Source organism: Bombina bombina, chromosome 4 (assembly GCF_027579735.1).
Source record: "Bombina bombina isolate aBomBom1 chromosome 4, aBomBom1.pri, whole genome shotgun sequence".
Lineage (NCBI taxonomy): Eukaryota > Metazoa > Chordata > Amphibia > Anura > Bombinatoridae > Bombina > Bombina bombina.
Genome location: NC_069502.1, coordinates 1,194,816,262 through 1,194,836,939, shown reverse-complemented (window position 1 = coordinate 1,194,836,939; position 20,678 = coordinate 1,194,816,262). Strand labels below are relative to the sequence as shown.

General features: G+C 40.5%; 1 protein-coding gene across 1 annotated transcript in view; it reads right to left on the bottom strand.

Annotated features, from left to right (window-relative positions):
• Nucleotides 1–20,678, bottom strand: part of KIF6 (kinesin family member 6) — an 872,665-nt gene that overhangs the window by 444,105 nt on the left and 407,882 nt on the right. Inside the window, exon 7 of the mRNA XM_053712809.1 lies at nucleotides 11,794–12,000. Within this exon, the coding sequence (XP_053568784.1) occupies nucleotides 11,794–12,000 (207 nt within the window). The remainder of the gene's footprint in view (nucleotides 1–11,793; nucleotides 12,001–20,678) is intronic.

Here is a 20,678-nt window from a genome sequence, read left to right as displayed (position 1 = left end):
TCATCCTTTGGCACACTTTCCGGACCTAAAACTATGGTCTTTACAAATGCAAGGCCCTTTCAGTTCAAGCAGGTACACAATGTAAGAGGGGGTTCAACAATAGCCTTCTAAACACACTAGAACAATGAGATTCCTCAATGTCAGACATGTTGAACAGACTAGTAATAACCACAGAAGTTCGTTAAACACTTTATTTATTGCTTTAAATAAATTTTGAAAAAATGTGTACTGCGTCCTTTAAGAATATAAAGTGCACATTTTTCCAAAACCTACTTCAAAACCGTTTAATTTGCTCTAAAGATTATTGAAACCCATTAATGGCTCCAATAATGATAGCACCACAGGAGTAAGGGCGAGAATATGAACCTCTAAAGGGTACTTCAAATGACTCAACAACAATCCGGACAGAGAATCAACTGTCCAGGAGCAACCGGAGTTACTGCTTGCTGCTTCTCAGCCAGAAGGACGTGTGCATCTGAGCGGCAAAATTAAGCCCCGCCCATCATGGCCGCATGTTCAAGTACGTCTCAAACAACCCGCATGGAGAAGCGATTTTTTAAGCAAAACTAAGTGGAAAATAAACAACCCTCAATAACATATCCAGTATAGCCACACCGGTTATTTAGTGCCAACAAAAAAATTTATTCAACAGTTTCTGCCTCTCCCAGTGTCTAATGTAACTGCCATTATATGAATTGCCAACATAAATAAAACATAGGTCTCTAGTAACAACCCTATAGGGAATAAATGCCAGCCCAGTTCTGATATATCAAGTCTCCTCAGAAATAAGGTCTACACACTACCTCAATGCTCGCTTGTAGCATGAAACCGTTCTCCCACACTGAAGATGTCTCCTGTGTTACCCTTCAGGAAGTCTTGTGGGAAACTAACATGGATCTTAGTTACAGCTGCTAAGATCATCAACCTCAGGGCAGAAATTCTTCTTCCATATCCCCTGAGGGTAATAGTACTCACCGGTACAATTTAAAATAAAAAACCTTCTTGATTGAAGAAACTAAACTAACACCCTCACTTTACCTCTTCTCCTCAGTACGAAACACAGGCAAAGAGAATGACTGGAGGTGGAGGGGAAGGGAGGAGCTCCTATATATACAGCTCTTGCTGTGGTGCTCTTTGCCCACTTCCTGTTAGCAGGAGGATAATATCCCACAAGGATGAAATCACCGTGGATTTGTAGTATCTTGTAGAAGAAACATAACTTACCGAAAGACACCCCATCCACATATAGCAGATAGCCAAACCAGTACCTGAAACGAGATTCAGCCAGAGGTACTGGTATAAGAGTATATCGTCGATCTGAAAAGGGAGGTAGGGATGAATCTCTACGACGACTAACAGAGAAACCTATGAAATAGACCCCCGTTTGGAAAATCATTGCATTCAATAGGTGATACTCTCATCATGTCCCTCTGACATTCGCTGTACTCTGAGAGGAATCGGGCTTCAACAATGTGAGAGAAACGTATGTCAACGTAGAAATCTTAGCACAAACTTATCTTCACCACCCTCCATAGGAAGCACAGTTTGTAAAACTGAATTGTGGGTTTGGTGAGGGGTGTATTATATAGGCCATTTTGAGGTTTGGGAACTTTGTCCCCTCCTGTAGGATTGTATATCCCATATGTCACTAGTCATGGACCTCTTGCCAATTACATGAAAGAAATACTGGTTATAGTCTGGGATAAACTGACTTGCCAGTATACGCTAGTTATAAACACAAAATAAGGCTCTTTTGTGATCCCTAAGACGATTTTGGCCTACCACGGCACAAGATGCAGGAAAATGTACACTGTTTAAAATGTTCAGCACAAAAGCTGTGCATCACAAAACAGGTATCCAGTTTGCTTTACTTAAACAGAACATTTCTATAAAATGTAATGTTTCACAATGAGCTATGCATTGTGAAATATGCAAAATATTCATGTATTTTTGTAGGCTATGTGATGGTTAATAATGCCAATAAAGTTATGTTGTCATGTAACATTTTTCATTAAGCAAAGTATGCAGCTCCCTTGGGGCATCTGAGCAGAAGGTGACTCCAGTTCTGCATACATAAAATGCTTAAAGAGGCATAAAACCACAAAATTTTCTTTCAAGATGTGGATAGAGCACGCAATTTTAAGCAACTGTTTAATTTACTTCTATTATCATGTTTTCTGAGTTCTCTTAATATCTTTTGCTGAAAAGCAAGGACGTAAACTCAGGAGCATGCATGTATCTGGAGCAATATATAGCAGCGGTTTTGCAAGAGAAATAGATGGTGGCACTATTTCCTACCATAAATGTTAGTGTGTAAGGTGGCGCAAATTCATGCCGTATCAACTCAGTGGTAAATATGTGTAAGTTTATTTTATGTGGGTTATTATTCCCTGCTTGGATGGAACAACCAAATATGTGGATTTCTGATGTATTATAATATATTATCTTCTTATGCAAAATAAGTTGTGAAACTATACATCCAGAAATCTATCTCCTACTGATGAGTTCCAAAAAGAACGAAACAGGCTGTCTAGTGAGTGATTTCTGGTTTGCTGTAATAATCCTGTTAAAAGGATAGCTGCATTAAAACAGTATTATTTTGAAGCAAAAAAACTGAGAATTTGCATATCCAATTTGCTTAACTTACCCAATTCTCTTGTGTATTGGTAACATTGTATATGAGTTATTTCTGGGGAAAAGCAAGCAGGGATACTTGCCTAGATGTGCTAATTTCCGATGCAAATATTTACATTGATTTAATTTTGAGACATGGAGGATTTTAATTTCAGTTTTTTATCTCCCCCCATAATTTTAATGAATTTTGGTTTAACCTTGAAAAAGCTTTACCAATGCAGCAACCAGAAATCTATCTCTACTGATGAGTTCCAAAAAGAACGAAACAGGCTGTCTAGTGAGTGATTTCTGGTTTTCTGTAATAATCCTGTTAAAAGGATAGCTGTGTTAAAACAGTATTATTTTGAAGCAAAAAAACTGAGAATTTGCATATCCAATTTGCATAACTTACTCAGAATTCTCTTGTGCATTGGTAACATTGTATATGAGTTATTTCTGGGGAAAAGCAAGCGGGGATACTTGCCTAGATGTGCCAATTTCCTATGCAAATATTTACATTGATTTAATTTTGAGACATGGAGGATTTTAATTTCAGTTTTTTATCTCTCCCCATAATTTTAATGATATGTGTGTATGTGTGTGTAATCTATTCCCCTTGTTCAGGGTTGTGAATGGCTCTAAAGGTTACAATTGGAAGTCAGTATGGTATTTATGAATATCCAATGTTAACTTTAAGTATGTACATACGGTTTGGTGATTTGTGTGGTCTCCTCCTTTCAACATTGCACTGTCTCAGGATCCTCCCTCATCAGACCAATGGTTCCGGTGGAGTGCCGTGGCTTCCAGCCTCTGTTTACCTGATGTACCGATGAGGTCTTTTCTTTGGGTATTTCTTTGCTCCTTAATGTTAGAAATCCACTGTGGTTTACTCACAGTATATCCCGAGATCTCCTGCGGCTCACTGGTGTCCTTGCGAGTGCTCCCAATTCGGTCTCCATGTCTACCGGCTGTTTCTCTCCAGAACCTTGCGTCTCTTAGCCGACACTTTACTCCTCTGGAGCCTCACTGGTTAGCGGATTTTTTTGCTGCTCTCTCTGTTCAGAATCAGGTTTCAAACCTGATTCTGAACACAGAGAGAGCAGCAAAAAAAACACACGGAGCCCGTTGCAAAAACGTAAGAACAAGATTCAAACTCCAAGGTGGAGCGTTAGATCTAAACACAGGCCTGATCCTGATCAGAGCCGTAATAAGGAATTGCACTTCAGGGAGCTCAGCGAGTCTCTTGTGCAGCAAAACAGAAAGGGGCGAAATCTCTCCCCTCAGGGAACTGGCAGAAAGGCCCTTCTATAGATCCTCCTGGAGAAAGGAAAGAATCCTGGCAGTCTTGACCGTATGCCAGGCAAAACCACACTCGTCATGCCAGAATAATTAAGCTCTCCACACCTTATGGTAGATGCAACGAGTAACTGGCCTACAAGCCTGAATGAGAGTGTCAATAAACCTCTCAGAGAAACCTCTCTTGGCTAAGACTAGGCGTTCCATCTCCACGCTGTAAGCCTCAGAGAATCTGATCTAATGATCAAAAGGACCCTGTTCCAGCAGATCCCTGTGACAAGGTTACCTCCATGGAGGAGATGAGGACATCCCCACCAGGTCCGCGAACCACATCCTTCGTGGCCACGATGGCGCAATCAGTTACACTGATGCTTGCTCCTGCTTGATGTGGGCCACTACACGAGGAAGAAGTAGTAATGGTGGAAAAATGTAAATGAGATTGAACCTCCAAGGCACTGCTAATGCATCTATTAGCTCTGCCCGAGAATCCCTGGACCGCGACCCATATCTGGTTAGCTTGGAGTTGAGCCGGGACGCCATGAGATCTATCTCTAGCGTTCCCCATCTGTTGCAAATCTCTGCAAACACCTCGGGATGGAGAGACCATTCCCCTGGATGAAAGGATTGTCTGCTGAGGAAATCCTCTTCCCAGTTGTCCAGACCCAGAATGTGGATAGCTGACAGCGAGCAGTGGTGGGCCTCCGCCCATATCAGAATCCGAGATACTTCCCTCATTGCTAGGGAGCTCCTTGTTAGCCACCAGATGGTTGATTTAAGCCACAAAGGTTATGTTGTCTGATTGGAATCTGATTAACTGGGACGAACCCAGCATAGGTCAAGCCTTCAGAGCATTGTATATTGACCAAAGATGCAAAATGAGATCAGGAGGGAGCTTTACCTCCTGAGAGCAGAGGCCCTGTGCCTTCCTGGCACCCCAAACAGCTCCCCATCCTGACAGACTCGCAACCATAGTCACAATCACCCAGGATGGTCTTGAGATGGACGTCCCTCAGGACAAGTGATCCGGACAAAACCACCAAGAGAGCGATTCTCCCGATTGGTTGTCCAAAGAAATCTGTTGAGACAGATCCAAATGATCTCTGTTCCACTAGTTCAGCATGCATAGTTGGAACAATCTGAGGTGAAATCTGGCAAAGGAAATTATGTCCAAGCTTGACACCATGAGACCAATCACCTCTATACACAGAGCCACAGATGGCCTTCAGGAGCTCTGGAGGGAAAGACATGTTGAAGCTAGCTTGCAACGTCTCTGGTCTGTTAGAAATATTATCCTGTCTATGGTCTGTTAGAAATATTATCCTGTCTATGGAGACTATTATAGTACCCAAGAATTCTACCCTGGTACTTGATACAAGAGCACTCTCTCTAGATTATCTGCCATCCATGGGATCGAAGAAGACAGAGGAGATATTCTGAATGTTCCACTCTTCGAAAAATTTATTTAGCTAGACCAAACAGAAGGTCAATAAACTGGAAGTGCTTGTCCAGGAATGCAAACCTTAGGAACTGGAAGTGGTCCTTGAGGACTGGTATGAGAAGGGAGCATACATCAGATCTATCGTCGTCATGAATTACCTCTCTCAAACGAGAAGAATGAACCTTATTGTCTCTATCTTAAACGAGGGGACATTTAAAAACCTGCTACAGAACTTTAGGTCCAGAATTGGACGGAAAGTTCCCTCCTTCTTAGGGACCACAAAAATGTTTGAATAGCATCCCAAACCTCTCACTGCAATAGGCACCGGGACAATAATTCCTAGAGGACAGATCCCGTGCACACCCCAGAAAGGCTTCCCTCCTTTCTGGTCAGGATGACAGGAGGAATCTGCCTTTGGGTGGCTGAGATTTAAAACATATCTTGTAACCCTGAACTATTGACCTCCAGGACTCATGGATCATGCACGTCCCTTAACCTAGCGACTGAAAAGAGCGACATACTGCCCCCTACACAATCCAGAAGAAGATTGTGGACCGCCCATTCATGCCGACGTAGACTCAGCGGGCTTCTTGCTCTGCTTGGATTTATTCCAGGACTGAGCCGGCTTCCAAGAGCTCTTGGTTTACTCTGGCTTAGCGGAGGACTGCAGACATGGGCTTTATCAGAACGAAAAGAATGAAAATTGCCCCTTAGATTAGTTCATATACTCTTGTGGTAGCAGGGCACCCTTGCCCCCTGTGACCATGGAGATAATTTGAGTCCAGGCCTGGACTAGACAAAATGATTTCCTTTAAGGGAGGGAAGAAGTCTAGACTTAGAATTCATATCCACAGACCATGACTTCAGCCAGAGCCCGACGGGCCTGAACAGAAAAAGCTAAAGCCATAGCATTTAAGCAAATAAACTGACTAATAGCAGCACAGATAAAAGAATTAACAACCCTCAAGGCCGTAAATCTTTTCTGAGTAACGTTGAGGGGATCCTCCACTCCGATCAAATCCTATAAGGAGTCACACCAGAATGTAGTTTCTCCAGTAACTGTGGCAACAGCCGCCACCGGTTGAAACAAATATCCCGTATGCTGAAAAATCTTTCTTAACAGAGTTTTCATCTTTTATCCATGGGCTCTTCACACGAAGAACTATCCCCAAGCGGGATAGTAGTTCATTTAGCAAGGGTGAAGATAATGCCATCCCATTTAAAGACGGGACCTCACAACTTCATTGAGAGTCCAGGACCAGGGACAATTTGTTAAAGGGAGAAGAGGGGTAAAAGAAATCTAATTCTGTCCCATTCATTCTTAATAATATTTGCACTCTAAAAGGAGCAGGGAAGGGAGCACCCTGTACTCAAACTCTATCCAATTTGGGAATTAAAGGTTCATCAGGCAATTTGGCCTCTGGGATCTCTGAATTAACCAAAAACCTACTTTAGAAGAAAGCGCAAATTTCTAAATTAAATTCTGGTTCCTCTGCAGCCGGAGGTTTAGAGGCAGCAGACTCCGACCCAGAATGTTCATACTCTAAAGTCTCAGAAAGTACTTCATCCTCAGATAACACTCAGTTAAATCCAAAATATTATCTGAATCACTAGTGCAATAATCGGAGAACTAGAGAAATAAAACATCTTATTTTATTTAAAAAAAACAGCACCCTTATACCCGAATGGCTGGGGCACTCACCACCTCCTATGACCCAGACAGTACAGAGATTTATGACTCCTCTCTGATAGACACCCGGTCAGGAAAAAGGGAATTAATCACATGGTGCACAATGCAGGACCGTCCTTGCTATGAGAAAGTGTGCCAAGCTTGTAAGCTGCATGGCTCTCAAAGTGAAACCTGTACATTCCATAACAGCCCATGAGCCCATAACAACTCACACATAAAGCAGCATAAAATCAAATAAACATATAAGTTTACCCCCCCCCCCCCCTGTTCAATAATCCCCTAAGGAGATATTAACCCTTGATTCTATACAGATAAAAGGAGTCACACTGTGACCCTGTCTTCTTGCATTATCATACATGTATAAAATATGAAAGGATCTTACCAGAATCTACGCTGAGGAACAGAAACATGGCCCTTCAAGTGTGAAAGATAGTAGCATCGCTTCTGACATGGACTTGATTGAAGAAAGCAGGCAGCGAAACTTGTCAGCGCTGATTGCCTATGGAGCTGTTAATATGAGTCAGGATGGTTTCGCAGAAAGACTCTCCCAGCATCTCTGGACTCTAACTTTCATCCATGTTCTTACTGAAAGGCTGACAGGACTACTTAAAACTCCAGTCCCATATCGAAGAGTACTACCCTTCATAAGAGACTCCGAAATATTCTAACACTTCTCTGCCAACCTCCTGTGAGAAAAGGCAAAGAATGACTGGGGTTATAAGGAAGTTGGTGAGGTATTTAATCCTTTGCCTGGGGTGTCTGGCCTCCTCCTGGTGGCCAGGTTCAGTATTTCCCACAAGTAAGGAATGCAGCTATGGACTCTTCCCATATTAAGATGGACATAACATTTAAACAAAATATCCAATTTCTTCAAAATAGCAGTTTCAGGAATGTGAAAAATGCTTATGATAAAAAAATAGAAAAATCAAAAGCAAGCACCTAGCCCTCTATGAAACAAATGAGAGAAGCGAGCAAAAAGAGGGAGAGACTTAATATACAAATTTAGGCACCATGAATGGCGCAAATGCAGAAAAAAAAAACTTTTTGGCGCTAAACAAATTAAAGAAACTCGCGTAATAACAGGTGCAATTTTCGTGCCAAAAAAAACCTCAAGAAAAGACGTAACTCACATCACGGCAGACGCAACTTCAAATGTTGCAATAAAAAGTAACATTCTGCACCATTGCGAGCCTAAGCCCTCGAAAAATTTGAAAAAAACAGATTCCAAGTTACAACTAACTGGAACCCCAGGTAAGTCTAAAAACTCTCATAAACATAATTTCCAAGCTGAAACTGTTAGACTGCAGAGGAAAATACACAGACCTGACTCATGGCAATCATATACAATATACATTTAAAACTTTATAATATAAAGTGCCAAACATAGCTGAGAGTGTCTTAAAAAATGACAAACACTGTACTTTGAGAGGAACTGGGCTTCATGCTTAGAAGCGCCTATCAAAGAAGAAAATCAAGCACAACTTGCTTCACCACCTCCACAAGGAGGCAAAGTTTGTAAAACTAATGTATGAGTGAGGTGGGAGGTGTATTTATAGGCATTTTGAGGTTTGGGAAACTTTTCCCCCTCCTATAGGAATGTATATCCCATATATAACTAGCTCATGGACACGTGCCACTTACATGAAAAAAAACCATGCCTAGCCAAGAATAGGCATTCATTTCCAAGCAGTCATCTTCAGAGAATCTAGATTTGGGTGGAGAAAGGGACCCTGTAGTAGAAGGTCCTTCTCAGATGCACCCTCCAAGGGGGAAGAGATGACATATTTACCAGATCCGCGAACCAGAACCTGAAAGGCTAGGCAGGAGCTATTAGAATCACAGAAGCCCTCTCTTTGATACGAGCTGTCTTCTTCGATCCCATGGAATGCCAGAGCGTCTATCAGAGCGGCTCGTGGATCTCTTGATCTTGTACCATACTTTGGAGCTTGGCGTTTAGAGGAAACGCTATCAGATCCAACTCTAGAACCCCCACCTGACAGTTATCATTGTGAAAACCTCTGGGTGGAGAGCCCACTCCCCGGATGAAAGGTCTGCTTGCTAAGAAAATCAGCTTCCCAGATGTCCCCCACAGGGAAGTGGATAGCAGAGGAGACAATCGCGAGACTCCACCTACTAGAGAATGTGAGTCACCTCCCTCATTGCTAAGGAACTCTGAGTTCCTCCCTGGTGATTGATGAATACCACTAAACAGGACTAAAACTAGTTGAGGTCAGGCTATCAAGGCATTGTAAATTGCTCTCAACTCTAGGATGTTTATGGAAAGAGAGGACTCATCTTGAGTCCAAAGACCCTGAGTCTTTAGAGAACCCCAAACTGCTCCCCAGCCTGGAAGGCTAGCATCCGTGGTCACAATCAGCCAGGATGGTCTCAGGAAGCATGTACCCTGAGACAGATGGTCCTGAGAAATCCACCAACATAGAGAGTCTCTTGATAGGGGATCCAGAGCGATCCTCTGCGATAGGTCTGAGTGGTCTACGTTTCATTGCGTGGTCTCAGATGGAACCGAGCAAAAAAAATGATGTCCATGGAAGCAACCGTCAGAACAATTACTTCCATACACTGAGCCACAGATGGATGGGTAAAGGACTGAAGTGAAAGGCAAGAAACCAGAAATTTTGATTATCTGACCTCCATCAGAAAAATCTTCATGGACAGAAAATCTTTAAATGCTCCTAAGAAACACACCCTGGTGTCTGGCACTAGGGAACTCTTCTCCAGACTCCCTTACCACCCATGGGAATGAAGAATAGACAACATCTCTTTATGAGATTTTGCTGACTAAAAAGATGGCGCTTGAATCAAGTTGTCGTCCAGATAAGGCGCCACCGCTATTGCTTGAGATCTGACCACCACCAAGAGGGCCCCTAGGACCTTTGTAAAGATTTGAGGAGCCGCGCAAGGCAAAAGGGAAGAGCAACAAATTGGAAATGTTTGTCCAGAAAAGCAAACTGAAGAAATCAGTGATGTCCCCTGTGAATGGGAACATGCAGATACGCATCCTTCAGATCTAAAGTAGTCATGAACTGACCTTCCTGTAACAGTAGAATGGAAATAATAGTTTCCATTTTGAAGGACAGAACCTTGAGGAATTTGTTGAGACACTTTAGGTCTAGAATAGGACAAAAAGTTCCCCCTTTTTGGGAATCACAAAAAGATTTGAATAGAATCCTTGAACCTGTTCCTCTACAGGAACTGGAACAATTACTCCTAGGGAAAACACATACTAACAAGACCTCTCTCTTTACCTGGTTTACAGATAACCTATACAGGATAAATCTGCCCTGGGGAGACAAGACTTGAAACCTATTCTGTATCCCTGAGATACTACCATCATGGTCCAAGGATCTGGGACATCGCAGATCCAAGCCTGCCAAAAAAAGAAAAGCCTGCCCCCCATTTGATTCAGGACTGGATCGGGGACAGTCCCTTCATGACGATTTAGAACCAGTGGAAGGCTTCTTGGCTTGCTTCCCCTTGTTCCAAGGCTGACTGGATCTCCATGAAGACCTGGATTGCTCCAGCTTGGAAGAGGAAGACTTTTGTCCTTTGAAGTTACAAAAGGAACGAAAATTAGAATGTTGACGACCCTTGGGTCTATTCTTCTTGTCCTGAGGTAGGAAAGATCCCTTTCCATCAGAAATTTCGGAAATTATCTCTGCTAGACCAGGGCCAAATAAAGTATTGCCCTTATAAGGTAAATACAGAAGTTTGGATTTGGAAAATACATCTGTGGACCAAGATTTTTGCAACAGAGCCCTGTGAGCTAGGACAACAAGGCTAGAAACTCGCATTTTGGCATCACAGTTTAAAGTATTGGCCAGCTTAAGATCCTTGATCCTATCCTGAATCTCCTCTATATTAGTCTCTTCTGAAATCAGGTCAGACAAGGCATCTCACCAATAAGATGCTGCCCCTGCAAACATAGCAATACTTGCAACTGGTTGCAATTGTAATCCCTGATAAATGTAGATCTTTTTTAAGTAATTGGAATTAAATTGTGGACTCTCCATGCCATAGGAAAAAAGCTCTATTTTGGCTCTTAAAGCTTACTTTATTTTCTTAGTTTAATGAGCCGCCAGCTACCTGCTTTTTCCCCTCAATTTGCAGGCAGTTGGTAACCGCAGTGGCTGCCACCCAGGCCCCACCAACTCTGCAATCTATTTTTAATAGATCATTACAGTTTATATATATATATATATATATATATATATATATATATATATATATATATATATATATATTTATTTTTTTTTTTTTTTAAACGCACTAGGCCCAGGTCTGTGCATTGGGGGGCCCTGCACTGTCATAATGGTGCTGGGGAATGATTGGTACTGGGGAAATTTTTCTTGCTCCAGCCCATCCAAAAGTTGTGCACAGTAGAGATTATATCAGCAGCTGTCTACTGGTGCGCAGTATGAAAGGAAGCTACCAGCAGCATGGATTCCTCTAGTAATGTGTAACAGTAAGTAAGCACCTAACATGGGTGGCTACTTTCTGCAGGGGGTAATAATATATAGGCCCTAATGTATGTGTTATATATATAGGATAAATAGGATCTAGAACCTAATGCTATGCAAAAACTAAAATTAGAGGAATTACTTTTTCATACGCTAATTAATGCACATTTGCAGTTTTACAAAACAATAAGCTTTTAATTATTTTATTTCAAGGGAAAGTCTAGTCAAAATTAAACTTTCATAGAGCATATAATCAATTATTATCCAGGTCGTTTTACCTGCTCAAGGTAATGCAATGATAAGTTGATATATTTGGCTTCTGTTAGCAGTTGTCCACCGACTCCAGATTTTGCAACTCGCTCAGATCCAGCCAAATCGACTAAGTGCAGCTTGGAGCGACGTACGGTTGCCGACCCTGGCTCCTTGCTTGAGATGTGAATGGTAAAAATGCAGTGTGAGCGGGTGGAAGCCTGATTCATTGGAGTCTAAACCGGGGGAAATAACACAAAAACATTACTAATAAAATATATAAAATATATGTTAATACACAAGAATTTATACATTCCATGCAAACACTGAGACTGAAAATACAGACTGCGGCTTTCAGACAAATTTATTTTTCTTTCATGTAATTGGCAAGAGTCCATGAGCTAGTGACATATGGGATATACAATCCTACCAGAAGGGGCAAAGTTTCCCAAACCTCAAAATGCCTATAAATACACCCCTCACCACACCCACAATTCAGTTTTACAAACTTTGCCTCCTATGGAGGTGGTGAAGTAAGTTTGTGCTAAGATTTCTACGTTGATATGCGCTTCTCAGCATTGTTGAAGCCCGATTCCTCTCAGAGTACAGCGAATGTCAGAGGGACGTGAAGGGAGTATCACCTATTGAATACGATGATTTCCCTAACGGGGGTCTTTTTCATGGGTTTTCTGTTATCGGTCGTAGAGATTCATACACTCCTACCTCCCTTTTCAGATCGACGATATACTCTCAAATTTACCATTACCTCTACTAAAGAACTGTTTTAGTACTAGTTTGGCTATCTGCTATATGTGGATGGGTGTCTTTTGGTAAGTATGTTTTCATTTACTTAAGACACTCTCAGCTATGGTTTGGCACTTTATGCAAATTATATAAAGTTCTAAATATATGTATTGCACTTATATTTGCCATGAGTCAGGTTCATTTATTTCCTTCTGCAGACTATCAGTTTCATATTTGGGAATATAAACACTTTAAGAAATGTGTTTCTTACCTGGGGTTTAGTCTTTTTCAATTTGACTACTTTTGCATTTGCGGGTATTAGGCCCGCGGGTGCGTCAAATGTTAGACTTTATTGCGTCATTTTTGGCGCAAACTTTTTTGGCGCGGGAAATTACGTTTTTGACGCAACTTCGTCATTTCCGGCGTCATACGTGACGTTGAGACCTTTCACACGGCGGCGTCATTAGTGACGCAAGTGTGTCATTTCCGGTCATTTTTGGCGCCAAAAAAGTTTACGTTATGTTGTGCGTCATACTTGGCGCCAATTTTTCTTCATACCCCATTGTTGTTTGCCTCCTGTTTTCTTTTCTATCAAGAGGCTTATGCTTTTGCATTTTTTCCCATTCCTGAAACTGTCATTTAAGGAAATAGATCATTTTGCTTTATATGTTGTTTTTTCTTTTACATTGAGCAAGATATCCCAATCTGATCCTGTCTCTGAAGTTTCTGCTGGAACATTGCTGCCTGACATCGGTTCTACCAAAGTTAAGTGCATTTGTTGTAAAATTGTAGAAATTATTCCACCGAATGTCATTTGTAATAGTTGTCATGATAAACTTTTACATGCAGATAGTGTTTCTATCAGTAATAGTACATTGCCAGTTGCAGTTCCTTCAACTTCTAATGTGCATGATATACCTGTAAATTTTAAAGAATTTGTTTCTGAATCTATTATGAAGGCTTTGTCTGCATTTCCACCTTCTAATAAACGTAAAAGGTCTTTTAAAACTTCTCATTTAGCTGATGAAATTTCAAATGACCAACAACATAATAATTCATCCTCTTCTGATGAGGATCTATCTAAAACAGAAGATCCTTCCTCAGACATTGACACTGACAAATCTACTTATTTATTTTAAATAGAGTATATCCGTTTTTTATTAAAAGAAGTGTTAATTACTTTGGATATTGAGGTAACCAGTCCTATTGACGTTCAGTCTAATAAACGTTTAAATGCTGTTTTTAAACCTCCTGTGGTTTCTCCAGGTGTTTTTCCCATTCCTGAGGCTATTTTTGATATGATTTCTAGGGAATGGAATAAGCCAGGTACTTCCTTTATTCCTTCTATCCTTTACCAGCAAAATCTATAGAGTTTTGGGAAAAAATACCCAAAGTTGATGGGGCTATTTCTACTCTTGCTAAACGTACCACTATTCCTATGGAAGATAGCACTTCCTTTAAGGATCCTTTAGATAGGAAGCTTGAATCTTATCTAAGGAAGGCCTATTTATATTATGGTCATCTTCTCAGACCTGCTATTTCTTTGGGTGATGTTGCGGCTGCATCAACTTTCTGGTTGGAAAATTTAGCGCAACATGAATTGGATTCTGACATATCTAGCATTGTTCGCCTACTGCAACATGCTAATCATTTTATTTGTGATGCCATTTTTGATATTATCAAAATTGATGTTAGATCCATGTCTTTAGCTGTATTAGCTAGAAGAGCTTTGTGGCTTAAATCTTGGAATGCTGATATGACATCTAAATCTAGATTGATATCTCTTTCTTTCCAAGGTAATATTTTATTTGGTTCTCAGTTGCATTCTATTATTTCAACTATCACTGGAGGAAAAGGAGTTTTTTTCCCTCAGGATAAAAAACCTAAGGGTAAATCTAAGGCTTCTAACCGTTTTCGTTCCTTTCGTCAGAATAAGGAACAGAAACTCAAATTGGAATAAATCCAAGCCTTTTAGGAATCCAAGCCTTTTAGGAAACCAAAGTCTGCCCCTAAGTCCGCATGAAGGTACGGCCCTCATTCAAGGATTTTTGGATAAAATCTGTCCAAAATCATTGGATTCAGAGCATTGTCTCTCAAGGGTATCGAATAGGATTCAAAGTAAGACCTCCTGTGAGAATATGTGATTTTTTTCTCTCACACATTCCTGTAAATCCAGTAAAAGCTCAGGCTTTTCTGAAGTGTGTTTCAGACCTGGAGTCTTCAGGGGTAATCATGCCAGTTCCTCCTCAGGAACAAGGTTTGGGGTTTTATTCAAACCTATTCATTGTACCAAAGAAAGAAAATTTGTTCAGACCAGTTCTGGATCTGAAAAATTTGAATCGTTATGTAAGAGTACCAACTTTCAAGATGGTGGCTATAAGGACTATTCTGCCTTTTGTTCAGCAAGGACATTATATGTCCACAATAGACTTGCAGGATGCATAACTTCATATTCCGATTCATCCAGAACACTATCAGTTTCTGAGATTCTCTTTTCTAGACAAGCATTACCAATTTGTTGCTCTTCCTTTTGGCCTAGCAACAGCTCCAAGAATCTTTTCAAAGGTTCTGGGTGCCCTACTATCTGTAATCAGAGAACAGGGTATTGCAGTGTTTCCTTATTTGGACGATATCTTGGTACTAGCTCAGTCTTTACATACTGCAGAATCTCACACGAATCAACTAGTGTTGTTTCTTCTGAAACATGGTTGGAGGATCAATTTACCAAAAAGTTTCTTGATTCCTCTGACAAGGGTCACCTTTTTAGGCTTCCAGATAGATTCAGTGTCCATGATTCTGTTTCTAACAGACAAGAGACGTGTAAGATTGGTCGCAGCATGTCGGCTCCTTCAGTCTCAGTCATTCCCTTCAGTGGCTATGTGCATGGAAGTTTTAGGTCTCATGACTGCAGCATCGGACGCAATCCCCTTTGCTCGTTTTCACATGAGACCTCTACAGCTTTGTATGCTGAATCAATGGTGCAGGGATTATACAAAGATATCACAATTAATATCCTTGAATCCCAATGTACGACACTCTCTGACATGGTGGATAGATCACCATCGTTTGGTTCAAGGGGCTTCTTTTGTTCGCCCAACCTGGACTGTGATCACAACAGATGCAAGTCTTTCAGGTTGGGGAGCTGTTTGGGGGTCTCTGACAGCACAAGGGGTTGGAAATCTCAAGAGGCGAGATTACCAATAAATATTTTAGAACTCCGTGCAATTCTCAGGGCTCTTCAGTTCTGGCCTCTACTAAAGAGAGAACCGTTCATTTGTTTTCAGACAGACAATATCACAACTGTGGCTTATGTCAATCATCAGGGTGGGACTCACAGTCCCCAAGCTATGAAAGACGTATCTCGGATACTTGCTTGGGCGGAATCCAGCTCCTGTCTAATCTCTGCGGTGCATATCCCAGGTGTAGACAATTGGGAGGCGGATTATCTCAGCCGCCAGACTTTACATCCAGGGGAGTGGTCTCTCCATCCAGATGTGTTTTCTCAGATTGTTCAGATGTGGGGGCTTCCAGAGATAGATCTCATGGCCTCTCATCTAAACAAGAAACTTCCCAGATACCTGTCCAGGTCCAGGGATGTTCAGGCGCTGACACTTCCTTGGTGTTATCAACCTGCTTACATCTTCCCGCCTCTAGTTCTCCTTCCAAGAGTGATTTCCAAAATCATCATGGAACAGTCTTTTGTGTTGCTGATGGCTCCAGCATGGCCACACAGGTTTTGGTATGCGGATCTGGTTCTGATGTCCAGTTGCCCGCCTTGGCCACTTTCGTTACGGCCGGACCTACTATCTCAAGGTCCGTTTTTCCATCAGGATCTCAAATCATTAAATTTGAAGGTATGGAAATTGAACGCTTAGTTTTAAGTCATAGAGGTTTCTCTGATTCAGTGATTAATACTATTTTGCAAGCTCGTAAATCTGTCTCTAGAAAGATTTATTATAGAGTTTGGAAGACTTACATTTCATGGTGTTCTTCTCATAATTTCTCCTGGCATTCTTTTAGAATTCCTAGAATTTTGCAGTTTCTTCAGGATGGTTTGGATAAAGGTTTTGTCTGCAAGTTCCTTGAAAGGACAAATCTCCGCTCTTTCTGTTTTATTTCACAGAAAAAATTGCTATACTTCCTGATATACACTGTTTTGTACAGGCTTTAGTTCGTATTAAGCCTGTCATTAAGTCAATTTCTCCTCCTTGGAGTCTTAATTTGGTTCTGAGGGCTTTACAGGCTCCTCCATTTGAACCTATGCATTCTTTGGACATTAAACTACTTTCTTGGAAAGTGTCGTTCCTTTTGGCTATCTCTTCTGCTAGAAGAGTTTCTGAGCTATCTGCTCTTTCTTGTGAGTCTCCTTTTCTGATTTTTCATCAGGATAAGGCAGTTTTGCGGACTTCTTTTCAATTTTTACCTAAGGTTGTGAATTCTAACAACATTAGTAGAGAAATTGTTGTCCCTTCTTTATGTCCTAATCCTAAGAATTCTTTGGAGAGATCCTTACATTCTTTGGATGTGGTAAGAGCTTTGAAATATTATGTGGAAGCTACTAAAAATTTCAGGAAGACTTCTAGTCTATTTGTTTTATTTTCTGGTCCTAGGAAAGGTCAGAAAGCTTCTGCTATTTCCTTGGCTTCTTGGTTGAAACTTTTGATTCATCAAGCTTATTTGGAGTAGGGTCAAACCCCGCCTCAGAGAATTACAGCTCATTCTACTAGATCAGTCTCTACTTCATGGGCTTTTAAGAACGAAGTTTCAGTTGATCAGATTTGCAAAGCAGCCACTTGGTCCTCTTTGCATACATTTACTAAATTCTACCATTTTGATGTATTTGCTTCTTCGGAAGCAGTTTTTGGTAGAAAAGTTCTTCAGGCAGCTGTTTCAGTTTGATTCTTCTGCTTTTTGATTTAATTTTTTTTCTTTCAAAAGTGAAAATAACTTATTTTTGGGTTGTGGATTATTTTCTCAGCGGAATATGGCTGTTTTTTGTTTTATTCCCTCCCTCTCTAGTGACTCTTGAGTGGAAGACTCCACATCTTGGGTATTGATATCCCATATGTCACTAGCTCATGGACTCTTGCCAATTACATGAAAGAAAACATAATTTATGTAAGAACTTACCTGATAAATTCATTTCTTTCATACAGGGAGTGCAGAATTATTAGGCAAGTTGTATTTTTGAGGATTAATTTTATTATTGAACAACAACCATGTTCTCAATGAACCCAAAAAACTCATTAATATCAAAGCTGAATATTTTTGGAAGTAGTTTTTAGTTTGTTTTTAGTTTTAGCTATTTTAGGGGGATATCTGTGTGTGCAGGTGACTATTACTGTGCATAATTATTAGGCAACTTAACAAAAAACAAATATATACCCATTTCAATTATTTATTTTTATCAGTGAAACCAATATAACATCTCAACATTCACAAATATACATTTCTGACATTCAAAAACAAAACAAAAACAAATCAGTGACCAATATAGCCACCTTTCTTTGCAAGGACACTCAAAAGCCTGCCATCCATGGATTCTGTCAGTGTTTTGATCTGTTCACCATCAACATTGCGTGCAGCAGCAACCACAGCCTCCCAGACACTGTTCAGAGAGGTGTACTGTTTTCCCTCCTTGTAAATCTCACATTTGATGATGGACCACAGGTTCTCAATGGGGTTAAGATCAGGTGAACAAGGAGGCCATGTCATTAGATTTTCTTCTTTTATACCCTTTCTTGCCAGCCACGCTGTGGAGTACTTGGACGCGTGTGATGGAGCATTGTCCTGCATGAAAATCATGTTTTTCTTGAAGGATGCAGACTTTTTCCTGTACCACTGCTTGAAGAAGGTGTCTTCCAGAAACTGGCAGTAGGACTGGGAGTTGAGCTTGACTCCATCCTCAACCCGAAAAGGCCCCACAAGCTCATCTTTGATGATACCAGCCCAAACCAGTACTCCACCTCCACCTTGCTGGCGTCTGAGTCGGACTGGAGCTCTCTGCCCTTTACCAATCCAGCCACGGGCCCATCCCTCTGGCCCATCAAGACTCACTCTCATTTCATCAGTCCATAAAACCTTAGAAAAATCAGTCTTGAGATATTTCTTGGCCCAGTCTTGACGTTTCAGCTTGTGTGTCTTGTTCAGTGGTGGTCGTCTTTCAGCCTTTCTTACCTTGGCCATGTCTCTGAGTATTGCACACCTTGTGCTTTTGGGCACTCCACTGATGTTGCAGCTTTGAAATATGGCCAAACTGGTGGCAAGTGGCATCTTGGCAGCTGCACGCTTGACTTTTCTTAGCTCATGGGCAGTTATTTTGCGCCTTGGTTTTTCCACATGCTTCTTGCGACCCTGTTGACTATTTTGAATGAAACGCTTGATTGTTTGATGATCACGCTTCAGAAGCTTTGCAATTTTAAGAGTGCTGCATCCCTCTGCAAGATATCCTCACTACTCTTTGTTGACTTTTCTGAGCCTGTCAAGTCCTTCTTTTGAACCCATCTTTGCCAAAGGAAAGGAAGTTGCCTTATAATTATGCACACCCTGATATAGGGTGTTGATGTCATTAGACACACCCCCTTCTCATTACAGAGATGCACATCACCTAATATGCTTAATTGGTAGTAGGCCTTTCGAGCCTATACAGCTTGGAGTAAGACAACATGCATAAAGAGGATGATGTGGTCAAAATACTCAGTTGCCTAATAATTCCTGCACTCCCTGTATTGGCCAAGAGTCCATGAGGCCCACCCTTTTTATGGTGGTTATGATTTTTTGTATAAAGCACAATTATTTCCAAATTTCCTTTGTTGATGCTTTCTACTCCTTTCTTTATAAACCCCCACTGCTTGGCTATTCGGTTAAACTGAATTGTGGGTGCTGTGGCGACGGGGTGTATTTATAGGCCATTTTGAGGTTTGGGAAAACTTTGCCCCTCCTGGTAGGATTGTATATCCCAATATGTCATCTAGCTCATGGACTCTTGCCAATATGAAAGAAATGAATTTATCAGGTAAGTTCTTACATAAATTATGTTTTATTTTCCCCGCGCTTGAAACAAACAAATTAGAAAAACATCTTATCTTAAAATAATATGAAACCCAACATGTCTCTTTCATGATTCAGATAGAGCAGCAATTTAAGCCAACTTTCTAATTTTAGTCCTATTATCAACTATTTCTTAGTTCTAGATGAAAAGCAAGGAATGTAAGTTTAGGAGTGGCCTTGTTTTTGTTCGGAACTTGCGGAGTGGTGGCTAATGGAAACCATTTTGGAGGACTATTAAAAGCATTTAACTAACCAGTATTGTAATCGATCTATAGAGGGATAGGGAAGTGAGTCAATATGTATATACACAATATACTATTATATTACTTACAACTTACTGATATATACAGGTGAATTAACATATACATTAAGACTGTCCCTAAATGTGTTTTAAATGGAATTAATTACTATAAATATTATTTCATTTCTCAGTTGTGTTTATTTGATGACATTAAGGTGCATATACAAAACTTTTGCCCCATTCTAGATTAACGGCTCAGCAATCATTTGAAAAGAAACGACTGTGCTCTCAAAACAAAAAATCCTTGATGAGCATTTCACCCTCTATAGATTGATAACACTAACAATACTGTTAAGTGATTTTAATAGTTTTCCAAAAACCGCAGGACAATTTGACAGTCGGTGACTTTTGGGAATCAATTCTTTTTTTAAAGACAATTTTTTGTATTACTAAAGATAAGAATGAATGAATACAATAAGTACTATTTACTACTGACACCAACTTTATATTAACCATACAAGTGGATTAGGCAATCTGTGTAGCTTATTCCTAAAATTAATAAATCTAAAGTATCCTTTCTATATTGCCTCAACACACTCTGGACCTCCAATTGGTATCAAATAATTTGACGCTCCCAGACATTTCTTTCATTTTGTGTAGGTTCATTCACATATTGCGGTAAAATTCACTACTGGAAGTTAGCTGAAGAATTGACTGAGCCCCCACCTAGTCTACCTAGGTATGCATGTCAATAACAGGATACCAAAATAATAAAGCAAAATTAGATAATAGAAGCAAACTGAAAACTTATTTAATACTGCATACTTTGTTTAAATCATTATAGTTTTAATTTTGACTTTACTGTCCCTTCTAAAGACA